The sequence below is a fragment of the Pholcus phalangioides genome, unplaced genomic scaffold (genome assembly GCF_987345545.1).
Source record: "Pholcus phalangioides strain wild (caught in Gottingen) unplaced genomic scaffold, Ppha-v1.0 ptg000015l_1, whole genome shotgun sequence".
NCBI lineage: Eukaryota > Metazoa > Arthropoda > Arachnida > Araneae > Pholcidae > Pholcus > Pholcus phalangioides.
In genome coordinates this window covers 31,708,992-31,734,135 of record NW_028301608.1, presented here as the reverse complement: position 1 = coordinate 31,734,135, position 25,144 = coordinate 31,708,992, and the positions used below count along the sequence as shown (strand labels likewise).

The 25,144-nt window shown below is 33.2% G+C and overlaps 1 protein-coding gene across 3 annotated transcripts; it reads left to right on the top strand.

Moving 5' to 3' along the window:
- The first annotated feature begins 53 nt into the window (after positions 1-53).
- Positions 54-23,760, top strand: Gen (XPG-like endonuclease). Of its 3 annotated transcripts, XM_089243321.1 has the most exons (14): positions 61-253; positions 465-628; positions 2,014-2,188; positions 4,125-4,214; positions 4,359-4,433; positions 5,766-5,971; positions 6,465-6,568; positions 10,619-10,806; positions 11,085-11,171; positions 11,281-11,420; positions 11,537-11,598; positions 12,435-12,563; positions 19,590-19,690; positions 23,503-23,760. In XM_089243321.1, the coding sequence occupies exons 2-14, from the start codon at positions 465-467 to the stop codon at positions 23,644-23,646; spliced, it is 1,665 nt and encodes a 554-aa protein (XP_089099447.1). In that variant the 5' UTR covers positions 61-253; the 3' UTR covers positions 23,647-23,760. The 3 variants fall into 3 exon arrangements, with proteins under 3 accessions (XP_089099444.1, XP_089099447.1, XP_089099445.1); XM_089243318.1 differs by lacking the exon at positions 23,503-23,760 and having other exon boundaries at positions 54-253; positions 19,590-23,468; XM_089243319.1 differs by lacking the exon at positions 23,503-23,760 and having other exon boundaries at positions 156-236; positions 19,590-20,885.
- The last annotated feature ends 1,384 nt before the right edge of the window (positions 23,761-25,144 follow it).

Below are 25,144 nucleotides of genomic sequence, written 5' to 3'. Positions count from 1 at the left end.
TCACTTGATTGAATTCTGAAACAATAAGAAGATCAAAACTATACCATACAAACATACTTTGTTTACATTCACCACCTGGAGTTTCATCATTGTTTATCAAATCTGTAAACTGTTTTGAGAATTTAAAATTTCGTCACACACATTTTCGCACCAATTATTCTTCAAATTATTGTTAGCTAGTGCGATGCATCGATTGAAATTTAAAATAAAAGTGCAATCTTTTAAAAGATAATTCGGTAGATTAAATTAATAGGTATTCATGTCTTTAATCAAATAATACGAGTATAATTATTTTGAGATAAAAAGAAAATATAAGAATTCGATAATATTACTTGAATGATAAAAAAAAAAACCAATTGTTTCCGTCATAATTTTACAATTAGACTCAGTAAAGAAAGTATATTTCAAGGTGGTGTGTCCGTGAATGAGGTGTACATTTTTAATAAGCTCTTTAATTGTTACAGATGGGGGTGTCCGATCTTTGGCCAATCTTTGATGATAATGAGGTTTCCAAAAACGCAAACCTTGCTGATCTGCGAGGGAAGAAAGTCGCAGTGGACCTTAGCTGCTGGACAATGCAATCCAAAACCACTGGCGGGCTCAACATGAGCAGGAAACCCCATCTCAAGTAGGTGCATTTCATTAGATTGATAAACCGAATATTTACTATGGCATATATAAGTAATTTAACGCTAGAACAACAGATGTGGTCATTTTCACCACAAAGTTTCTTCAAGATGCAATTACAAATGGTTGACCTCGTATTGATAAAATTTGTGACTTTTCTCATCTTCATGAGACTTTTGACTGTCTGGAATATAAATGCTGCGTTTCTTAGCTAAGCTGAAAAATAGAGTTGAAAAAGTTAAGTTCTACCTAGAAAGACAATGTGTGGCATAATTTATAGCCGCATATCTGCCAACATGAAAGGGTCACCATGTCCTGAAAAAAATCAAGAGGCATTACTTTGGACATTTTTGCTTTGGGTAAAATTTTTTTTCCCGCCTATAAAAAGTTTTTCTGGCGTCTAGATTTTTTCTTTTACGTGAGTTGTTCAGCCCCGATTTAATCAAACTATACTTTCTCAGCCATATGATAGTGCGATCATTTTTATTTTTTATGTTGTTTTTCTGCGAATATATGATTTCTGATTTCTTTTTAAAGTTTGATGTCTTAATTTTTGTGCATAATATAATCCCAGAGAGAGAGAGTCTTATCCATATTGTTTGTGAAACATAAATTTTTTTTTCTCTGTTGGAGTGTTAATATTTTTACCTTTTCCTTCGTGCAGATCAGATTATGCACAACAAACTTCTTGTTGGCCAGGTCCGTCATTTGGGGAGTGGGTCAGGGGGGGGGGGAGCTTTAGGAAATACACTAGAAATGATATATATACATATTGAGCATATGTTCTTTGCCCCACCCCCAGAAAAAGTTAAAAAGACAGTCCAGCTGGAAAACTACCGCTGGATTAAGGTAATTTTCTACTACACAGATTACAGTTTTTTCAGCAATTTTTTTTCCCAAGCACATAAAAACAACAATTTTTTTTGTTAACATTGTTTGAAGGTTTTAACAGCTGTCTGATGTCAAGAAGAATTAAAGAAAGAAAATTCAACTACCCGTGCAAGAAATCAAACCCACATCCTCCATCTTACTGGATCAGGGCACTGGACCACAATGCTACAAAGGCAATGAACCTCAATCTTTCCTTGTTTAATATAGCTTGTTTATAGGTTGCAATCACCTAAAGAAAAACGTTCTGTATTTTGCAGTTTATTGACAAAAAACGACTGCTCACAGCTGTCAACAATGGGTTTTCATGATTTTATAATGAGTTAAAGGTCTTGCCAAAATGGGAAATATTAATGTTAGTCTAGCTGTTTTCCCAAGTTACAAAACTTCAGCTATGATTGAACTATGTGTAATGTAAAAAATATATTGGACTGTAACACATGTATTATGTTGTCTACATTTTGTTATCTACATTTTTCATCTTTAACTTTTATGTAGGATACTCTTCTATCGGACAAGAAAGCTCCTACTCAATGGTGTCTTACCCATATTCGTGATGGAAGGTAAGGCACCGGAATGTAAAGGAGCCACTATCAGGAAAAGATTGAAGATTGCAAAATCATCGGCTGGTGGAGATATTTCTCGGGCATCATATGACCGATTGCAAGTGGAGGTGATTTTCTGATAATTTTACAATTTTGAATACATAGTTAACAAGATAATTTCTTTTTCTCCAATAACTTGTATTCATAATATAATATCTCAATTTTGATATGACTGATATTTCAAAAATATCAATTATTTCATTTCTTACACCGCTTCTTTATGAAATGTCAAAAAGGCTTAATAATAATAATAATAATCTTGCAATTGAAATCCTCTCTTATACAGTAAAACCTGTCTAGATTAGACACCCATGGTTCAATTAAAATCTGTCCAAGTTTTGAGGTGTCAAAGATGTAAAAGTACAGTATTGTGGACATTCCGTGTTGTAAGATTTATGGTTCGTTTTATTCAAAACCGTTCAATGTAAGGAAGTGTCCAGGATCCAAAGGTATACAAACTGACAGGTTTTATTGTATACATATACATATAATGTCTCGTTTATTACAGACAAACGGATCAAACACGGGGAGTATTTTATTAAGCTAAGCGAAATACAAGGACAGAAGGAATATCATGACCGAACATAACAAATATGCAGATCAAAACTGCCCCGAAACAAAATAATTAAAAAGAATAAACTTAAGTAACCATAGCAACTAGTTGAAGACTGTACTATATATATATAGTACAGTCTTCAACCAGTGGTTTGCAGAACTGGTTCATGGCGATTTCCTATCTGTCAGTGAAAAATTCACCTGAATCTGTGTGCCTTTTACGAGAGTGTCTGAAAGATTCGGAGTGTTGCCAGGTTTTTGTGAAAATAGCTGTGAGCATCATACATACCACCATGTGCATTAAAAAAAAAGCCAATATATTTAGAAATTACAGCATATAGAGGTAATTACAATTTCATTACTGGTTATGAGCCAGAAAAGACCAGATGGTAATCCCTTTTATGCTACTTGATTAGAGCATTATAATGTTTTGGGATGCTTTTGTATTTCCAATTTCAGTGATACCATTAGAAAAAACCAACAGCCACATTCATCAAGTTTTTTAACAAAGAAGGTACTATACATACCACTTTGACTAAAAATTGTGTATTGCTATATCTACTTCCACATTATCCAGAATAGAAGGAATCTTACTATGTATTTATTTTTTTGCACCATAAATTCACCATAAAGGATAATGGTTAACCACAAATGTTAAAAATCCTGGTGTGTGTGTGTGGCTTGCTAAAGATCCCAGCCTGGGGACTCTTATCTTTCCTGGTCTCTCAGCATTAAAAAATGTTGCAGAATGTTGTTATAGTGCAGCAAAATCAATAGTTATTACTACCCTTATGTGCACGAAATCTGTAACTTCTTTTATGAGTGATTTCTCAGAGGTTGGTCCAGTCAAAACTTGGCTCCGGAAAATTCCAGATCTGAAAAACGGACCCTTAATGAAATACAATGATAGCAACATAAATTTCACATTTAATTTCTCATGTACAAAATTAATTAGATCGTTTCACTTTCCACAAATGGAGGTTCATTTTCACAAAAACAGGACCTTATAAAAAAGTCAGGACCCCTGTTCCCTCTGAGCTTTTCTTTCAATAAGTGATCTGAAAGAAAAAACTGAAAAAAAATTCAGACAAGATTTCTTGCAGTCACAGTTGATTTAATAAACAGTGAGATTTTTTGATCCTAACCTCAAATTGTGTGCAAATATATATTAAATGCAGTGATCTCTCACCTATGTGTCAATGCAAAGGAACAAGGAAAAAAGATGCATAAGTGAGAAAGGCGTATTAGTGAATAGCGTTATTTACCTATATCTTTGACTGGAAGTGCAGAAAATCATAACTGAGAAAAACGTTTAAGTGGGAGGGTGTATTGAGATTTTTTACAGTGATTCTCATCATTGTATTATATGGGAGTGATTTAAAAAAATTTGTTGTTCAAAAATGTTTTTATGTGTAAGTATTTGAATTTTATTTTGTTTTTATTGCTTAGTGTCAGGAGCTTCTGCGTGCATTAGGAGTGCCCTGTGTAAGGAGTACTGGTGAAGCTGAAGCGTTTTGTGCCTTTCTAAATTCCAGAGAGGTAACTTGTCTAATTTGCATGCTAATATCTAATATCAGAAATATGAAGTTAAATTTTTGTATTTTGAATTAATAAAGTGAAGTACATATCATGAAATGCTATAAAAACGTGCAGAATTCAAATTAGTGAAATTATTTCATGCAGGTTGTTGATGGATGTATTACTGAAGACAATGATGCTTTTCTCTATGGAGCAAAAATGGTTTATAGAAGCTTTACTGTGAGCTCACTTACTTTTAGAATAGTTTGATTCTCAAATTTATTGGTTGCATGCTCATTTCATTAGTTTTTTTAACATTTAGATAATTTGGTTGAAATGAAATAAGCAACTGCATAATCTCGGAAAAGAAAATAATGAAAAAAAATCTTAATGCCAAATTTTTTCATGATTCCCTTTGAGTGATCAAATTTTGATACTGTGATGCAGAGACATCTAACCAAATGAAGCTAACTTTTGCATATTTCTGCTCAGTTTTATGACCACATAATGCTATAAATTTTCTATCAGAACAAACCAGCTGGGACACTGATGCAGGTCTTTCAAATCAAGATGTCTGGTCACCATAACAGTTCTGACCATATTTCATTTGATGATTCATTTGATTTATTAGAATGTTTTACAACGTAACCTTATTCTTAATAAGAAAAAATATATGTGTATGTATGTATATGATATTTAGAAGAATTAATATTTAGGTAAAAGTAAAAAAAAATTCTACAAAATTGCAGAATTTGAAGAACGTGAAAACATATGATACTATATCAAAGGTTCATTAAACTCTCAATTCACCATATCTTGAATTCCTTTAGTATCGAATATCAGAACCTAAAAAAAAAAAAATTATTCATTTTTTTTTTAGAATAGGTACTCTAAATTAAGTAGGAAAAAAAAAAAAAATTCAGCATTCAAATGTATTCAGTGTTCAACAAGGGCATAGGTCCATCTTTGCACAAAAGTTACTTTTTGACATTACCCACTTCAGTACATGTGCCATATTCCAAAAGAGCATCAATCTGTGGTTCCTGGCAAGACATATCCATAGCTAAATTTCAAAATTTGTGCAGAAAATGCATATGTCTTGTACAAATTTTTGCTGTTTTCTTTTTAAAAACTAGTTTTGTTAATTATTTCCATTTTGGATGAAGCGATTCACAATTTAATTTGTTTTTATTTGATAGAATAATGCTTTTTTTTTTACATGAAAAACCATGTATAGTTTTTCCTGAAAAAAGGGGGGAAAAAAAAAATGTCAAAGGACCAAAATAATATTCAGTTTTATTTACAAAGTATAAGGGGTAGTTTTGCAGAAAGAAGGCTATCAAAAAAATAACTATATTTAAAAAAATTACTTAAAATTTAGGAAGATTTTTATTACTTCATGAAATTTGGAGTAAAATTTAATTTTGATGTGTATTGGTGAAGAATGCATGTGAAACTGTTTTCTCATTCTGTTAAAGACGTTTCGGTTTTCACAGTGCCATTCTAGATAGGTTTTATGTATGACATATGTTGCTTTTTTTTTCATAAAAATTTGTTTCTTCAACTTTTCAGACTCATCAATCCAAAGACATGTCACAGTTGAAAGCATATGCCATCAGTGACATTGAACAAAAAGTTAAATTAAACAGAAGTAAACTCATTGCACTAGCACTACTACTTGGCTGTGATTATATGGAAGGAGTTCCTGGAATAGGAAGAGAAACAGCTCTCAAGTTGATAGCTGAACTTGAGAAGCATGGATACAATATTTTAGAAAGGTCAGTGTGAATAAATTTTTTCATTGGTGAGTTTTTTATATGTAATTTTCATATTTAGCATTGACATCAATTCATTAGCCAATCGTGGTTTTTTTAGCCAATTTTACAGGTGAACTATTGAAGCTTTGATGTGATACATTTGTTCTTTTAAAAGTTTAGCGGTTTTAGATTGCATTTCTGGACTTAGAACTGTTGAAAATTTGACTTACATCACTTTTACTTTAATCCGTTCATATATTAAAAAATGTTTATATATCTTAGGTGCTTGTTCACTCTTATCAGTGCATTTATAGTTGAAACTAATCAGGAAAAAACCCTCAGAATTTCTGGAATTGTAATGCTTTGTGTGTTTAAATTGTTATTATTAATTTTGATCTCTGAAATTTTTGTTTTATTATTATTTTTAATAATCATCTATTGATATTATATCAATCAATAATTAAAGATAATTCCAGTGACATTGAAAAAAATTTATACCTTTCCATGGTATCAGATTTCAGGATTGGAGGACAAAGAGTCGCTCAGAGCTGTTTCCATTTGAGAACCCAGAATTTGAAGGGAAAGCTCCTTCTCATTGTACAATGTGTGGGCATATAGGTAATTCTAATTTTGATATTAAAATATAAATGTAAGATTTTTTTTTGTGGTTTCTCAGCTTGGGCTAACGAATATGGATTAAGCCAGTGTTTCCTAACCTTTTGAAGTATGTGGCACCCTTGGGAATAACATTAAAAACTTGGGGCACCCTTCCTTGAAAACAGAATACAGTATACTACAACAAAAATCACTGAGTAAAAATACATCAATAGAGTTTTCGATTAATTATTAATGTGAAACTTGTGATTGATGCTTAGAGCACAGATACTTGATATCAGGCTTTACAGTTGACATCAAAACACTCATATCATCCTCAAGGTCTTGCAGTCTATTTCTTGCTTTGCATTTTATTGTTGCCAGAGAAGGCTTGCTCGCATAGATATGATGTTGAAAAGGAGAAAAGTATGTTAATTGCTTTCTTCATTAGATTAGGATACTCTTCTCTCAGTCCAAGCCAAAAAGCTGCCTCACTCTTTGGTGAACTTACCTTTGAGAGTGGAATCAGTGCAAAAATCAATAAGTTCATCTCGTTCACAAGCAGTGAAATCTATTTCCTCCACACTCTGTGCGAAATCAAATAGTGAGACAACCCAGTCGAGATTCTCAGTGGAACAAGATGGAAAGTATGTATCTATTGCAAACTTGATAAGTGATGACAAATAAGGTCTTTCAGCTTACCTAGATCTTTATCTCCTTCCAGATTAAGAAGAGATGGAAAAGTCGACAGATCTCCTTTCTGAACTCCAGCTCTCCAAGAACTAAATTTTCTTTTAAAACCTCTCATTTTATTGGTTGAGGAAATTATTTTTTCCTGTCGACCCTGCATTGAAACATTAAGCTCATTCAGCTTATAAAAAATATCTGCTGCATACGACAGTTCCAAACACCATGGATCACTTAGTAACAGCTCATAAAATGTGCCTTGATTTTCATTCTTAAAAAAGTTTTCACCTGTTCTTTGAGTTTGAGAAACTGGTTCAATATACGACCTAGCGACAACCACCTTACTTCTGTGTGAAGTAACAAAGAGGTATGAGCTGCATCCATTTCGTGACATAACTGTTCCAAAACCCTGCACTTCTAAGGTCGAGACTTGATGTAGTTCACCATTTCACAACTTGGTTAAAAACTACAGTAGACTCTTCATTATACGCTTTCACGACTAATGCCTCTGTACAAAAAACAGTCAGTTATAATAATGGATGAATTTTCATTGAGAGCTCTGGCAACAAAACCTTTAAATTTCCCAGACATAGATGGGTGCACCATTCGTACATATACCACAACAGTCTTTCCATGAAAGATAATGATTATTGCGATAGAAAGTAATACACACGAAAATATCATGGCCTGTAGTTTTAGCCTCCAGCAGTTTACAGAACAGAAACTGCTCACTGATAGCTTTATCATCAATATATCTGATAAACCCAAGGAGTTGCGGTTTGTCACCAATACTGTCATCTACTTGCAACGCAAATTTTCTGTGGGATTTTATTTTCTTCACTTGCTCGTTGATATTGCATGACATTCCAGATATCCTGCGGCTGATTGTATTGTTGGAGAGAGGAACTTGCAAAACTTGATCAGCTGCTTCTTCGCCAAGCATTGTTGAAACAATAATTTTACATGCAGGACCAATGATTTCCTCTTCAAGAATATGAGGTTTCTTTTTTTTAGCTATCAGTTCCGCTACTTTGAACGATGCTTCAAGAGCAGTGTCAGCTATGGTGATTCTGTTGACCATTCGCAGTGCTGCTTCCTTCTCTCCTATTAGACGTGAAAAATATGACAAAATTTTCTGTGACACACTGTGATGCTTTGTTGTAAGATGCTACTTCAGTTTGCTAGGTACTATGGCTTGGTTGCTAAGTGTTTTAACACAAACTACACACACAGGGAGAGGGTTTTCCTTGTTCTTATTCCACGATAATTGATACGCTAAGTAACTTTCCAGGTATGTTCTTTTCTTTCTTTTGTCTTTATTTCCATTGTTATGTGTTGAAGTTGACGGTCCGGGAGAAACTGTAAAATTCAGCTTAAACAAAGCAGTAGGAGCTGACTGTTTGCTTTCACTGTCCTCGAGTTTACGTTTAAGAATGAACTTATCCATAGCAAAACACTGAACCAACGCTAAGAAAACAACTAAAAACAGAGGGAGAACTCGTACACTTTTATATAGATTGTTCTGTCAAAGTCTCGGGAATTTTTGTGAGGAACTGAGTGTATTGAATCTTGACTTGACTGTAATATTATTCAGGGCTGTGTGTTGAATCGAACCTTGGAAATGTTCAGGAGGTATAGGGCTGTAATGCTATCTGCTGGATGCAAGTATAACTAATTCATGGAAATGAATTTATCAGTGTCACCATCTGTCATGCATGAGAGTAACTAATTCGACTTTATTTTAAGACCTTAAGTGGACCTTAATATTTTTTTGATTTATTTCCGTAATATCTTGCGGCACCCTAGTTGGGAAACACTGGATTAAGCTAACCAACTTTTCAGTTTTTTTGAATGCATGCACTAATATAACACAGCAATAAGCAGTACTTGGAGCTGAGTTTTCATGCTATCATTTATGAGATGAGCAATGCCTGATGAAACATGTATATATTATGATTTTACATGTGCATATTTTTTTATTTGAAATGATTAGTGGTAAGAAAATTGTTTTCAATCTAGAATGGGTGGATAAAAATCTAAATCTTGAGTAGGCTGATTGGATTGAAGCAGCCAAATATGATCCATTTAAAGAGTGGTGTTGGCTTTGTGTTCAGCAAAACGTTCAATTTTAGCAAAAACTATTTTGTAAACAACCCCCCAAATACTATGGTGCTAATGCAAGTGCAGAGTGTAATCCAACTGCAAAGAATTGTGATACAGCGAAACTAACTACATCTTTGACTATAGTAAATGACTATAGCAAATTAATGGTGCAAAGGAAAAAAAAGTGAAGGCTTAAATCTTGTGGGCATTGAAATTAGTGACATCTCACTCATCCTATAATAATTCAAGGATGTTGGAGAAATTTTTAAGGTAATGTTTTCACACAGTAATTGATATTGTAGAAAAAGGAAATCTTGCATTTGTTGACTGTGTTCCATTTTTCCATCAGGTGTATCTGAAAAGCACAAATATGTGTATGAAAAAATGTAATAACTAATAATCTGTGAATAGTTAATATAAATAATTTTATAATTTATTTATATTAAATTTCCAATTAAAAACTTCCTGGAATTTTTTGAAAGTTTGACTGGAAAACCTGGAAAAAGTCAGGAATTTTTTTTTACAAAAATGAGCATACGCCCTGATGATTTTCCTCTCTGTGAATTTTAAATTTATTAGCTACACAATGACCTTTATGATCCCCGGTACCTATGAAGGGTTTGGTGCAAAAAAGTGTTTGCAATAAATCTCTAATTTCTTTGTGTTACCTGCCTCGTCATCAATACAATTATTTTAATTAATTTTCATGTACTTAGCTTCAAAATAATTCTTGATAGATTTCATCTTGCCATATTTTTATAGAGTTCTACACTCATTGTTGGAAGCAACTTTTTAAAAAAACTTAAATTTTGAACATAAGGGGGAGAGTGGTAGTTATGTGTATAATAGCTTTGGTTTCTCACACTACTGCTTTAAGGGTGATAAGATATTTTGTATTTTATTTTTTTTTTGCATTGATTGAAAAAAAAAAGATGTTAATTGATTTAATTAACTGCTACTAGAAGTATCCATGAATAATAAGTTAAATACATCCAAGCTCTATTTCACAGTATTGAAATCCATAAATACACCCATTAACAAGAGGTGTTTGTTAATTAGATATGTCTGCTATGGGAGATTGCTTTGTATTTAAATTTATTCAAACTATTTTATGAGTTTTTATGCAAATAAGAATGAGAGAAAAAAAAAAGATAATGGGAACTTTAATCAGCAAAGAAATTTTTTTTCTGTTCTGGTTTAGCTTGATAGCCAGAAAATTCAGATACATACAAATGTGTATCTGTTTCATTTTGAACATATTTCTTTCCTGAACTTTATTTCAAGGTAAACTGAGGGAGCACAAACAAGCTGGGTGTAATTATTGTGGTACAAGAGTAACTTGCGATCCCAACAAAAAGGGAGATTCCTGTTTGTGTGGTTGGCACCAGAATTTCACTACAAAGGAACAATTTAAATTTGAGTCCAAAGTGTATGATACTATCAAGAAGATGGAGAACTTCTCTTATGAAGAGGTGAGAGTCTTTTGCTTGAAAAATCAACAGAATCCGGAACTGGAACTCCACTTGAAAATGCTCTATCTAATTTTAGTGATTATTAGAATAGGAAGTACGTGCTCATAAAGGTATCGATTTGCATTAAATTCAGTGTATAATTTATTCATAACACCAACTGAGTTTTCATTATAAAAATTTTGACAATAAAAGTAGTGCTTAATTTCTCTACCATGCTTGCTGCTAATATTAGTTTTGAGTCTGGCATTTTTAAATTTTCATTAATAATTGTTTTCCAGGTAATTGCAGAATATCTAGAGGAGAAAAACACCTTGCCAGCAGAGGAGGAACTTGTATGGTCAGCTCCAGATATAGTCACTTTTCAAGTAAGAAACAAATTTAATAACTTTCTAGTTGTCAATTTGATTTCAGTTTTTAAATTCTCAAAACAAAAAATGAAAAATTAACTAAGAAGATCGCAATTAAAATCTCCAGGAGAAAACATTGGATTGGTTTGGGTGGACACCGAATGCTACCTTCAAGGAAATGTTTCCTGTATATATTTTTTGGCAGATAACGCAGAAGCTCAACAGATTTTCGGGCAATGACCAGTGCTTCTTGTACAAGCCTTTAAGGTATAGAAATACATTTTTAGTTCATATACGCATCCAAATAAGCTTTTGAAATGGTTTGTTATATTTTCCACAGTTTGTTTATGAAGGATGAATCAATATTTCTTTTCTATTTTCAGAGTAGATAAGATACAAAAAGTTTCAGGTGTTAAAAAGTATAAAGTAATCTGGGAATCAATTGGTATGACTGTATTTTATTTATTCTCTGTGAACATAAATGTATATTACATTGAAATACATTTTTCATAAACATATTAAAAAATTGGTTTCACGTGCTCAATCCACCCAAATTCTTATTTCAAGATTGTAACAATAAATAAATAAAATAGTGAAAAAGCTTTGAAAAAAAAAAAGTTGATAAAATTAAAAATTTAAAAAATAATATTTTCAGTACATCAGATTTAAATCCCTGAATCTAACTTTTTAGTACAAAGAGTACATATTGCATTTGCTTGATTTTGCTCGCTGAACTATGTCTTCAATTAGATTAAATTTTTTTCAATAACAGATAAAGTAATGTAATTTTATGCATTCAACCCCCGCAGAAACAAAATTTGCTTCAAAAAAATTATCATCACATAGACTGCAGTGGAGTATAATTCACATGTAAAAGTTTTACTCATCAATAATGAAACTTTAAAGAAAGGAAGGGGGTTGTTGGTCACATTTCTGTAGGAAAAATTTTGATTTTCAACTCACACTATGCACCATCAATAGTAATATAATTATTTTCTTACAAATTAACTTTTAAATATTTATTTGCATTCACCATCATAAAAAAAGGAAGCTGCTGATAAGATGCATGAGCATGTAATCCACACTAAGAAATTACTATGTTTTTTAATGTATAATCCACAGATTATATACAGGAAAATATGGTGGATATAGTGAATGAGTACCATTTATTTCTGTGAGTGATGTAGCAGAGCTTGCAAAAATTTTAAGTGCGGTAAAGTGAATAAGCACATGCTTTGTTTTTTATAGAACATGTATTTGTAAATTTTGTCCATCTTGTAGATGAAGACAAAATGAGTGAGGATGATAATAAAACTGAAGATCTGACAACTTTGAATGACACAGGAGAGTTTGCCCAAGCTTATCCTACAGTTGTATCAAAGTATGAACAAGAAATTGAACAAAAGCAGGGTACAGTATATTCATATATTTATTTGCATTAGATGAAATTTCTGTTTAAATGATATTAAAAAAAATTGATTTGATATTAGTAAATTGCTGTTTTCAGCTGAATTGAATTAATAATGAGTAGTTGGTAAATGTGTGCTGAAAAAAACTTTGTATGAATAAAAATATATAATCATGAATTCTATAATCTCTAAATCAGTTTTTTAGGCCTTAACCCATTTATGCACGCACCTTGATGCACTTTGAATTCCCTTTCAATATTGGGATATTTTGTTGAAATTGCACCAATTAAGAATATTCTAAGAGATTTTTTAAATACACCAACAGGAAGTATGATACTGGATAACAAGTATCCTCAATTGAGGAGAGCACAATATGATGACATATTTGGGAAAAAAAGTTGAAACAAAATTTAATTGTGTCAGTTATTAACATTGAATTGTAATCTAAATAATCAATTACAAAGGAATCGCATGAAAATAACAACATAATATCAATTATATAAGGTGGAAAACAAAAGTACCCACTAAGATACCAATTTCAAGAATTCATTTCTAAACCAGAAATGGCTTCTCAAGAATTTTTTCGATGCCAATCTCTGAGTAGTGCTGTCATGTTAACTAGCTTGTGGTAATTAAAATAGAAATATAAAATGGAGGGTATATACACTGAAGAGCCAAAAGAACTGATACACCTGCCTAATATCGTGTAGGGTCTCCGTGAGCACGCAGAAGTGCTGCAACACGACGTGGCATGGACTCGACTATTGTCTGAAGTAGTGCTGGAGGTAATTGACACCATGAATCCTGCAGGGCTGTCCATAAATCCGTAGGAGTAAGAGGGAGTGGAGATCTCTTCTGAACAGCACGTTGCAAGGCATCCCAGATATGTTCAATAATGTTCATGTCTGGGGATTTAGGTGGCCAGCGGAAGTGTCTAAAGTCAGAAGAGTGTTCCTGGAGCCACTTTGTAGCAATTCTGGACGTGTGGGGTGTCGCATTGTCCTGCTGAAATTGTCCAAGTCCGTCGGAATGCACAATGGATATGAATGGGTGCAGGTGATCAGACAGGATGCTTACTTACCTGTCACCTGTCAGAGTCGTATCTAGACGTATCAGGGGTCCCATATCACGCCAACTGCACACGCCCCATACCATCACAGAGTCTCCACCAGCTTGAACAGTCTCCTGTTGACATGTAGGGTCCATGGATTCATGAGGTTGCCTCCATACCCGTACACCAGCTCGAAGCAATTGGAACCGAGACTCGTCAGACCAGCCAACGTGTTTCCAGTCCTCAACAGTCCAATGTCTGTGTTGTCGGGCCCAGGCGAGGCGTAAAGCTTTGTGTTGTGCAGTCATCAAGGGTACAAGAGTGGGCCTTCAGCTCCGAAAGCCCATATCGATGATGTTTCATTGAATGGCTGGCACGCTGACACTTGTTGATGGCCCAGCATTGAAATCTGCAGCAATTTGCGCACGTCTGTCACGTTTAATGATTCTCGTCAGTCGTCGTTGGCCCCGTTCTTGCATGATCTTTTTCCGGCCGTTAATTTTTTACCGGATTCCCGATATTCACGGTACACTCGTGAAATGGTCGTACGTGAAAATCCAAATTTCATCGCTACCTCGGAGATGCTATGTCCCATCTCTCATGCGCCGACTATAACACCACGTTCAAACTCACTTAAATCTCGATAACCTCCCTTTGTAGCAGCAGTAACCGATCTAACAACTATGCCAGACACTTGTTGTGTTATATAGGCGCTGCCAACCGCAGCTCCGTACTCTGATTGGTTCCATATCTCTTTATTTGCATACGCATGCCTGTACCAGTTTTTTTGGCTTTTCAGTTTATATATATATATTAAAAATTATTATTTTTAGATGTATTTAAAATTGATATAGTTTGGAGTATTTAAATTTGTTATTTTAGATTTAATTATAAAGAGTTATAGGTCTCCAGGTGCTGATAAAGCAGGTGGCAGTAACTGATATATACTATGGTGCAGCGAACAAATAATTGAATAATAGGAACGTGAATAAGAATGGTTGTCTATGGATAGTAGACTTGTTTCTTGAGGGTTTAAAGTTAATGGTGTCATGTCCATGGAAGAAGCTTTGTCCAAGCTAGTGGGAACATAGTCCCGATTAAAAGAAATACAATCACAGACCTATGTAAGTAGATGGGGCAGTCGCCATTCAATAGGGAATTCCTCAGTTACTATCACAAAGCATCTGGTCGGTTGTATTCAAGTAGTGCTCTGGGCAAGAAGAAGCATCCGAGGAGTTTTGTCTTGGAGAAAAAGCGGTGAATTGTAGAAAATAAAGAGGACCAACGAATGAAAGACATATTTCAAGATTGAGAATAGATGATGGCCATTTAAGTGGAAATAGAATCCCTTCATTTAAGGAGTGCAATTAAAGTACATTTCATTTAATTTTCATTTCATTCCGTGCACCGCCCAGGCTCTATCGACCATTGTCAATTTTAGCCATTGCCCGGATGAGGGGCTGGGCGATGTCGGGTGCTTTATTATGCATATAAAATATAAAATACATGAACATTGAATATAAAAACACATTATTTAAAAAAAAAAAAAGTATATGCAGATTTAAATATTTCTATTATACAATATACAATTTATTCCGATGAGCTCTTCTGATGTCCTTTCCAGCTTTATTGAGCCCGAGCCCCCTGTTCCTCTCTGTGGCCAAGCGCCAGGTCCTGGACCCATGTCTTCCCTCGTTGGCTTGTTGGCTAGTGTGAGCCCTTCGTGTCACATTGGTCCGACCAGGTCCCAGGTCCTTCAGCATGAGGGGAGGGGGTTGTTCGATTATTCAAAAGCTCCTCAGCTTTTGATTGGGTGCTTCACAGTTTAAACACTGAACATTGGGACTTTATTACTCTTTCACTGGATCATCCTATTTGAAGTCAGAGTCTTCCCATATTTCGACCGCTTCTTCTCTCTCCGATTGCTCTCCCTCTGTGTCGTATTCTTCGTCTTCTAATTCTTCTATTTCCTGGGAGAGTACCCTATCGACACTGTCTTCGGCTTCTGCCCTTGCTCTCAGTCTTTCGCTCCTCCTCAGTTGTTGCGTTTCATGTGGAGTCTGGATGGTCTCATCCCTCTTGGTGTGGAGATGTTCCTGGTTGGCCTCTAGGAATTTAACCAGGTCCTTAATGGTTTCCAGAGCTTTTCCATCTCTCTCCATTCTTTTGAACCATTCATGCTCCACCTGAGGGAGCGGCTTAACCAGGTGGAACTCTGAGGTCTTTTCACACTCTGTTGCATAATGCAATGGGCTTTCGACTCCTCCACACAGGCACTTGTCATTGTTTGAGATCCCGAAGCGGAGGAAGTGGGTGGGCAATTAAAGTACAACAGAGGATCTAAAATGCTGAGTATGCTAGTCATGCGAAGCTTCAATGAAAGAAAAAAGATTGAAGAGGTTAAAGGTTAGGTAATGGCAGCTGGGATTCTTTGGGTCCTGAACAGAGTTGCATGGACAAAGAAATTAGGGATGGATCAGCAATAGCCAATTTTATGTATAAGCCTTCAAGAAACGAATAGAAACTTAGAGATGATGTGTAAAGAATCAAATAAAATGGGTGGAGTTTTCCAAGGGACTGGGACGTTCATAATCAAATCTTAAATAGCAGGAGAAAATCTGGATATGGAGTTAGAGAAAGGGAGCTTCAGAAGAAAAGTGAGAATGATGAGTTGAGATAGAAAATATATGGGCAGGAGTTGTGTGGATCTCGAGAAACAACTTCCTTGTTACCTGGCTGCTGTGAGTTTCTAAGGCGCTGGAGATTGCAGAGGGGTCTCCCAATGAATATTGATTATATTCTCTCTCTCCCATGTGTGACATACAGTGTAGGTTCTCGTATTTAATTGTTTTGGGGGCCAATGGAAGTGTTATGAAATCATGTGTCATAGTGTTCAGGTTCACGAATTTAAATGCTTTGGGGGCCAACTGAAGAATTTGTTAATTAATTTTTAATGCAGTATGTATTAATTTTTTAATAAAAATGGTAATACGGAAAATATGATTGGCATTAATGAAGTATTTAATTAAATATAGTATATAAATAAACTACTCTCTTAATTTTCAAGCATCTTGTGCATGATTATTTTTGTGATATGCATGATTATTGTGAAATGCATGATTATCTTTATATGTGTATATATACAACACAATGTAATGGAAAAATGAGAACGGTATTTTGCTTATGTACTTACGAGAATGGTCTCAAACCAGAATGGGTTCACAGTCATCTACATGTGCGAAAATATACAATACCTAGCTGCAAGGCTAAAATATTATACAAAGCCAAATCCTTGCTGTACTCAAATGAGTAAAGATGGGTTAAAATGAACAGGGAGTTAAATAGTTAAGACAGAGCAACCACATCCATTTGTGCAATTAAATTTTTTTTCTTATAACTTGCATGCCTATGATTTTTTTCTATGTCCAATGATGAAGGTTTATATTTTAGTTGCTTCAGTAGTTTATTTATATTAATAATTATATTTAATTAAATAATTCATTAATGCCAAACGTATTTTCCATATTACCATTCTAGTTAACTGGAACTAGTCAATCCACTGATTATGATTTATGCTTGCTATATGTTGTGTTACTAACATTCTTCAAGATAGTTTAATTTAAATTTAACAGTTTAACCACTTAACAGTTTGCCTGAACACCGCTAGGGTTCTACGAAAAACTTACTTGATTTGCCAGTACACTGATTTGCCTGGCTTTTCCACTCTGTTTAGTTTCCTGTGTTTTGAGCTGTTCTTGAATACAAAATTGTTTATCAAAAATATGCTATTGGACACAATATGATGGAAAAAAAACCTGTTAAGCTGTTAATCTGTCAGGAACCAAAACACATAGGTGTCAATGCTTCCAATTGAAAGCCTTCCAATTTTTTAGCTTTATTAAAATGCTGATTTTAATAAGGCTTTTCCTCATTTTCATTTTTTCCTCAAATTGTGCTTCATAAAAATGGAAAATCCCCCCCAAAAAATCCTTCAGTCCACCATGCTTTCTTGAGAAAAATACTGGAAATTGAGATTCAAACATGGCAAATAGACAAATCTTGTCTAATATGATGGCTAAAAGTGAGCAAAATAGTTGTCAATTATTGCTAGAATTTTTGGAGAAATTGATAAAGGCAGGAAACGAAGTGTTACTGCAAACCAGAGCGGATTGAAATGAATTAAAAAAACAACAGCAAATAAAACATCTAATAATATAATTTATGTGTTGGCAAAATAATTTTAATGCTTGATTTCACTGAAAAAAATTCAAGTAGACTTTGTTGAAAATAATAAAAAAGAACATCTTTATAAAGAAATACCTATCCAGCCAAAATCATAGGAAAATACGAGAATTTTCCTGAAAAATGAATCATAGTTACTCTATGCAATGCTTTCCTTAAAAATCTCCTATTTCTCTTTTATTTGAAAGACAATTTTTTTTTTAAATGCCACTATGGTTTTTCCTCCATTCTCAGTGCAGAGGATTATTGGCAGGAGGTATGAATCCTCAGTATCCATATCCATCAAAAAGGGGTAAAATTTCTGTACCCTCTGTTTTTCCTGAGGGAAAAAACGTGTTGAATGGATTCAATATTAAGAAAAGAATCATATTTGCACCAGCAATCTTGCACCAAACCAAGATCGTGCCAATAGAACACTTCCATTTTTTTAAAATATCTCCACGTGCAAGAAGGTTAGAAACGTCATCAATAGACATACGTCTCAGCGGCTGATTTATTGTAACTTCTGGATCAAGGTGTTAAAACCTTGAGTGTAGGGAACCTATTTTAAATAATTGTGACGCAGACAAACATTAAAGCACTGTAGCCCAGGTAAGATACTATCGCCCTGTATCAAAGAGGAGGGTTTTGTGAGTTTGATACACACTCAATTCTTTTCAGAATGCTTCTTGGCACAAACATACAACATAAACAGGGTGAAAAATAAAAATTCTATGTTAATTTGTTTGTTGAGATACATACAAATTTGGCGACTAAAATTTTCAAAGAATGATTTTTTTTTCGATAAAACAACTTATGTTTTTTTAGATAGTTTCAATTTCTGATAAATATTGAATGATATAGTTGAATAATTTTATTATGAAAGTTTATATCAGCGTTTCTCAACCTATGGTTCTCGATGATGGCAAAGGTGGTCTTCCGGCATACTTAATAATTTGCTTTCAAATATCAATTGTAAAATTGTTCATTTGGTGCAATTGATGCTAGTAATATCCTTATGTGTTCATAAGGATAATTAAAATTATATCTTTGTAGTTGGTGTCACCATACCTGATTGAGGAAAATTCAAAAAATTGCAACAGTAAATACGGTACCACTAATTTTAGCCAAAAAATGAAATTTATGACGAATGAGCTAATTATTGCAAAAAATTGCTGGGCTGAATCTGTAGTATAAAAAGATGTATTTCTAAAAAAAGACATTTGTCAAGACTTGTTGACCATATTTCATTAAGTAGAGTACGGGTCTTAAACACAGCAAAATATGGGACATCACCAATTGTTACCAAAAATGTTGCCATATGTTCGTAAATCAACAATTGTTGAAAAATTACACATTATTAAGACAAAGGATTAATGGAAATCATTGTGAATTGAAATTTAGCCATAATTATCATATGATCTATAAGCTAATAAATCATAATTTTTCATGAACTTAATTCAAATAATCTTTGGTGAAAAAAAATGTAACAAGTGCAGAAAACAGCCGGAACAGCTTGAAATCGCGCTGTTCCAACAGTCCCGTAAAATACAGGACAACATCATGCTGTGAGTTTGTGGTCAGTCAAATTTTTTCAGACATTTTACTGGTCCTTGGATTCAGAAAGGTTGAGAGAAATGCTGGCTTATATCAATTCTGTCTGAACCCTTCTAATATAAGTAAATGCAGATTTATATTGCTTCACTTTTCCTACATTAGAGTGTTACTAAAAAAATTATGATTTTTATCTTTTAGTCATGAAGGAAAAGGAGAAAAAAGCCAAAAGAAGAAAAGAGAAGAAAACATTAAAGAAGAAAAGCGAAAGCTCGGAATCTGATTCTTCTTCATCGAATAAGGTAGATACCATTACAACTCATCTTGCTTTGCTGAGCATCACTCAAGATCAAAATAAAGAGCTTAAATGTGATTATAATTCTGATGCTTACCAGGAAAATTTTCTTAAAGATAAAATATCTTCAAATAAAGAGGTCCATGAATTTGAGAATAGTTATTATGACATACCTCTGTTACAGAGATTAAAACCAGAGATTTTTAAAACTGAAATACAAAAATTGCCAAGAATCTCACCACTGTCAATTGTGAATGAACAAATGACTTCCATTCAGTCATTACAACAATGTCCCATTAAAAATGATTTCACTTCTAAAGATGGTATTAGCCCTGTGATACATACCAGTGAAACTAAAGAAATGCAGTACGACATTCATGCAAAAGATTTAACCCGTGATGAAAATATGCAAAAACTCAGTTCTGCCATCAGCACAAGAAAAGAAACAAGCCTTCCTTTTGGAGAAGAAACTGCAATGAATGACCAACACTTCACACATGCTTTAGGTTCAAATTTACTCTGTGAAATGAACAAGCCTAGCATGCATACTGAAGATGAGAAAGGAACTCTAACTCCTACATCTGATGATAGCTTCTTAGACTTGCCATTAATTGAAAGACTGCAGTTGCGAAGGAAATATGTTTTGTCAAATGAATATTATGGTAACCAGTTTTATAGTATGAATAAACTCATGCCATCTCAAGTCTGTAGTAGCTCTCCAGGTAGTAATGAAGCTGACACAATTACTAATTCCCATGTGGACAATGAACTCTGCTTGAATTTGCCAACCTCAGAATCTAGCAGTTCACCTTATAAAACGTTTAGGCACTCAGTGAACAAAGAACTGATTTATTCTTTAAAAAGACAAAAGAGGATTTCAAGTGTTTCATTCCATTCACCTTTTGCAAAAATGACACCATTTTATTCTAGCACTCCACAACGAGGAACAACACAGACAAACGTCAAGATTGGTTCCAGTCTCAAGAGCTTGAATTACAATCTGTTGTGTTTAAGTGATGATGATTACAATCGTTCTGAAGAACTGTTCAAATCGCATGTGATCAACAGCTACTTAGAAGATAGTGTTATTTGTTTAGACTAATGCATACTGCATTTGAAAACTAATTTGATCTACTGTTTCAATGAAATGTTATATATAATATTTTATTCAACAAAAACATGACAATGGTACCAAAAGACAAACAGAAACACAAAAAATACATGAATGAGGAATATTTGCTCTGTGACTCCAAGGGACTAAGGTGCCCTTCCTAGTAGGTACACAAAAAATAATCTAATATACTTTAGTCGAATGGCAACCTTTATAAAATTTGCTAAAAATTAGTTAATTGAATGTTAGGGTGATGTAATTGATTTTCTTTTTTTTTTCTTTTGTAAATATAAAATAACAGCTCTATAGAATAACTATATTAAAATTTTCAACTATTATTATTCTAACATAAACAATTTCTTTCTTTGCACACGCCCTTTATTTTTTTTGAAAAAGCTTCATTAATTTAAAGATACTATAGAACAGGCATCTTCAACCCGTTGCTCGAGAGCACCCAGAGTGCTTGATGCTCGTGAGTATTTGATCAATGCTTCAATTAAACACAATGTAAAAATTTCATTCAAGTACAACAATTAATGCAGATTTCAGGCATACATATGCCAAAGTAGTATAAGGGTGCTCTTCGTTTGATGATGGGTATAGTCAGTGCTCGCCACTCAAGAAAGGTTGAAGACCTCTGCTATAGAACCTCATATCAAAAGTCCCTTGACTTGGAAGTAATCCAAGATAGGAGAAAAATATTGAATAAAATGTGTTCATTCAAGCAAATATTTTGCCAACTAGACTGAAACATACAAAAAAGCCCATCCAACATTTTTAACATGTTGAGGCTAAAAGTGATTTTAGTATTGTATTGTGTACTTTCTTTGCATTGCGAGCAAATCAATTTTTACTCTACATAGTAACATTATACACATACTACAGTAGAAATTAGGAATTATCCTAAGTATGAAAAATTTTTACAGAAAATTACAGACAAAAAATTTGTGAATTTGTTGATGTTAGAATGGACACAAAAATATCTGTTTTAGATGCAATTGAAATGATTGATTCTGCATGGAACTCAGGCACGAGTGCCACGATTCAGAACTGCTTCCGCCATGTTGGTTTTTTGTTCTGAGTCTTTAGAGAACGATTATTTCTCCAAAGAAAATTAATTAAAATAAAAAAGATTATTTCTCCTGAAGATTACTCCCAGATTAAGTGTGAAGAAAGCATAAATAGAACTATAGGTGATTGTATTGACAATGAATTTGTGAGTATTGACTCTGACCTTGTAACTTCAGGACTTTTAGCAGACAATGATATTCTAGAATCAATTACCCAAAGCAAGTGCTTCATGTTTCAAAGAAACAGAATCAGAAAGTTCGGATGAAGAAATATCTGCACTAAAAACTCTAGATATGATACGTCACTTCCTACACAGCCAGGAAAAAACCGAACAATTGCGGTATAAACTGAATAGTGTAGAAAAATTTTTGTTTTCTCTTCGGAAAGAAAAACAAGCAAATATACTTGATTATTTTTCATGACGTAAATTTTTTTATACGTTTTGATTTTATTTTGAATCAACCTCGAATTAAAATTAATGAGAATTAGCATTTTATTTAATACAATCGCTAGAATGTATATAATTACGTGCACAAAAACGATCGGACAAAAATTTAGAGTGGAACCCAGCTAACTCGACATCTGCTAAAGTCGACATGTTTGTCGATACTTTTGGGGTGTCGAGTTACTGAGAGTCTACTGTATTTGTGTTTTACTAGTTAGAAATGAGTATTTAGGGTTTTAATCTCGTGCTGTTAAGTCAAACAACCAGTTTAAATTAGAGAAAGTGAAAATACACACACACAAAAATCATTTTTACACAACTTTGCAGGTTCAAGCCTGGATTTGCATCAATAAGTGTAGCATTTGCCTGTTTCCTCATCATTTTATCTCCTAAATTTAAACAGTATATATTTGCTGATGAACCAAAAATCTTTGAATCTAGTCATGGAGTCCTAAATGTTGCTATTTCTGGGGCTCCCCTTTCCTGAAGGTCCTGATTCTCCAAGAAAAAGTTTCATAAATGTTGTACAGACAATTATCAACTTCTGCTTTTATTTGGCTTTTTTCTGTTATTAGAGACCATTGCTTACACAAAACAACTTGAATAATCCAAACAATCATACTTTCAATAATAGTAAATATGATAATGATCAACTGTTTGTTATTTCTATAGCAATTTTATGCTTGGCTCTCTTCCTTTTTGTGAAGCTTTAGAATGTTGTATCCCAGTTAATCAAGTATGTTAATCTACTGTTCTCTACCATACGAATTAGTTTTTACGGGTGTTAATATTGTGGTGGAATATGTGGAAATAATTATACCTCATTGGTTATGCTTACAGAAAAACTTGTTTCATGTTGAAGTGTTTCAATCCAAGTATAAAGTTTAGGGTCTTTGCAAAGTGGCCTGCCACTTTGTACATTGCTCAGAATTCAACCAGTTGCTGGTCACTTCCTAGACACTAGATTTTGGATGTAAACTATAACAGTTATAAAATTTATTATTCAATCAAAAATTTCTAAGACTTTTTTTTTAAGAATTATAATTCTTAGCAAAACATAGATTGTCTGAAAATTTCTAATTTTAAAAGTCTGTATTTTTTGTGGTAAAAAAAAATGTTGAATTTGTAACTAAAACAAAAATGTGAAATAAAAGATGGAAAATGACAGCTTTCTCTCTTTCATTTCTCATAGATATCACGTTATTTCCCACCAATACATAAAAATTCTGGTGAAAGTTCACACTCCATTGATGACAGCAACGCAGATTATGAGCCACCAGTCAAGAGGCCATCAAATCCAGTAAACCTTAACATACCAAAAATTATCATCGAATAGCGTGAGCCACAAAACATTTGATGTATGAAATATTTTTTTTAAAAATTGGAGAGTAATATCATGTACAGGGGATTATCATGAGAGTTACCATGTAGGATTTTCACTTGATAAAGTATTTTTTTCTGGATAAAATCAGTTGATTTTAATTTGTAATATTTATGAAGATTACCCAAGAGATTTATTAAGAACAATTAAATATATTGTTAATCAGAGAAGTGGATTATCCAGTTTTCCCCATGCATGTAAAGATACCACTGCAAAATATTTTATGGGTATCTACAAATCTTATAGATGCACCAATTGGGAATGTTGAATTTTATTTGTTAACGTTATGTGGTCAAAAGTGTGCGGTGCAGTATCAGTTAGCATCTGTTGTGTTGGAAATATTTATATAAACTAGGAATTTCTTGAATACTTTTAAACTGTTGCACAATGCCCAAAAAATTTATATATGTAATGATTCAACTATTTTGGATCAAAGAGCTTTCTTATACATCTGTATTGGCTTATTTAAATATTTTTCGCAATATTGCCATGAACAAAACTTTTCTTCTCATAAGTCTACATTACTTAATTATAAGTGGGTTTTTATATAGATGACTATTATCAATCATTAGTTGTACTTCAGATGCATTTTGTGATCAATTTAGTTTTTAATAGATTTTTAGCTTTTATTATCATTTTTGCACACCAAAGGATTTTACTAAATCACAAATTCTTATGAATCATCAACTTGATAAAATTTATGTAAATTTTTTATTTACATAATTTTATGTAATTTTGTGAATCTTAGTTTCTATGATCTATAATTTTTTCAAAAATTTAGAAAATCATTCTGAAAGATTTTTAAATTACTTTATACTTTAAAATACCTTATATTATAATAACATACAAATATGCAAATGCAACCAGTTGAAGATTTCTGTGATATAAAAATGATATATATATATATATATATATCAACTAAGTAAACTTTATTATTTCTAAAGAAATTTTGCAAATCTCAGTTCATTTTTCAAATATTCTATGGAGCCATTCTGAAAAATGCACACAATTTTTTCTGGATTAATTTTATAATGCATGATTGTTATTTGTAATCAAAATTACATTGATGTTAGTTTTTAATAAAATGTTTGTTGTCAATTTCCTCTCACTTTATACCATTATTTTCATACAGGGTGGATACAGATTAGAGGGCTAATTTCGTAAGTAAATAATTTGTGAAATATGAATTGCAAGGTACCAGTTCAATTGCAGATGAGTTGTAATGTTTCCAAAGTTTGACACATTGAGCTTTTCAGTGACTAGGCAACTTTTCATTCGAGTGGCAGTGTGAATAGAAATAATTTCAGGATTCTGGGATCAGCAAATCATCATACTGCCTTCAAGCATTAACACAGAGCAGAGTCACAGACATTTTTATCACTGGCCACTAAGTAATACTACACACACTCCTATGAGTTGCCTGGTCCAGGCGGTATGAGGATTAGCTGAATCC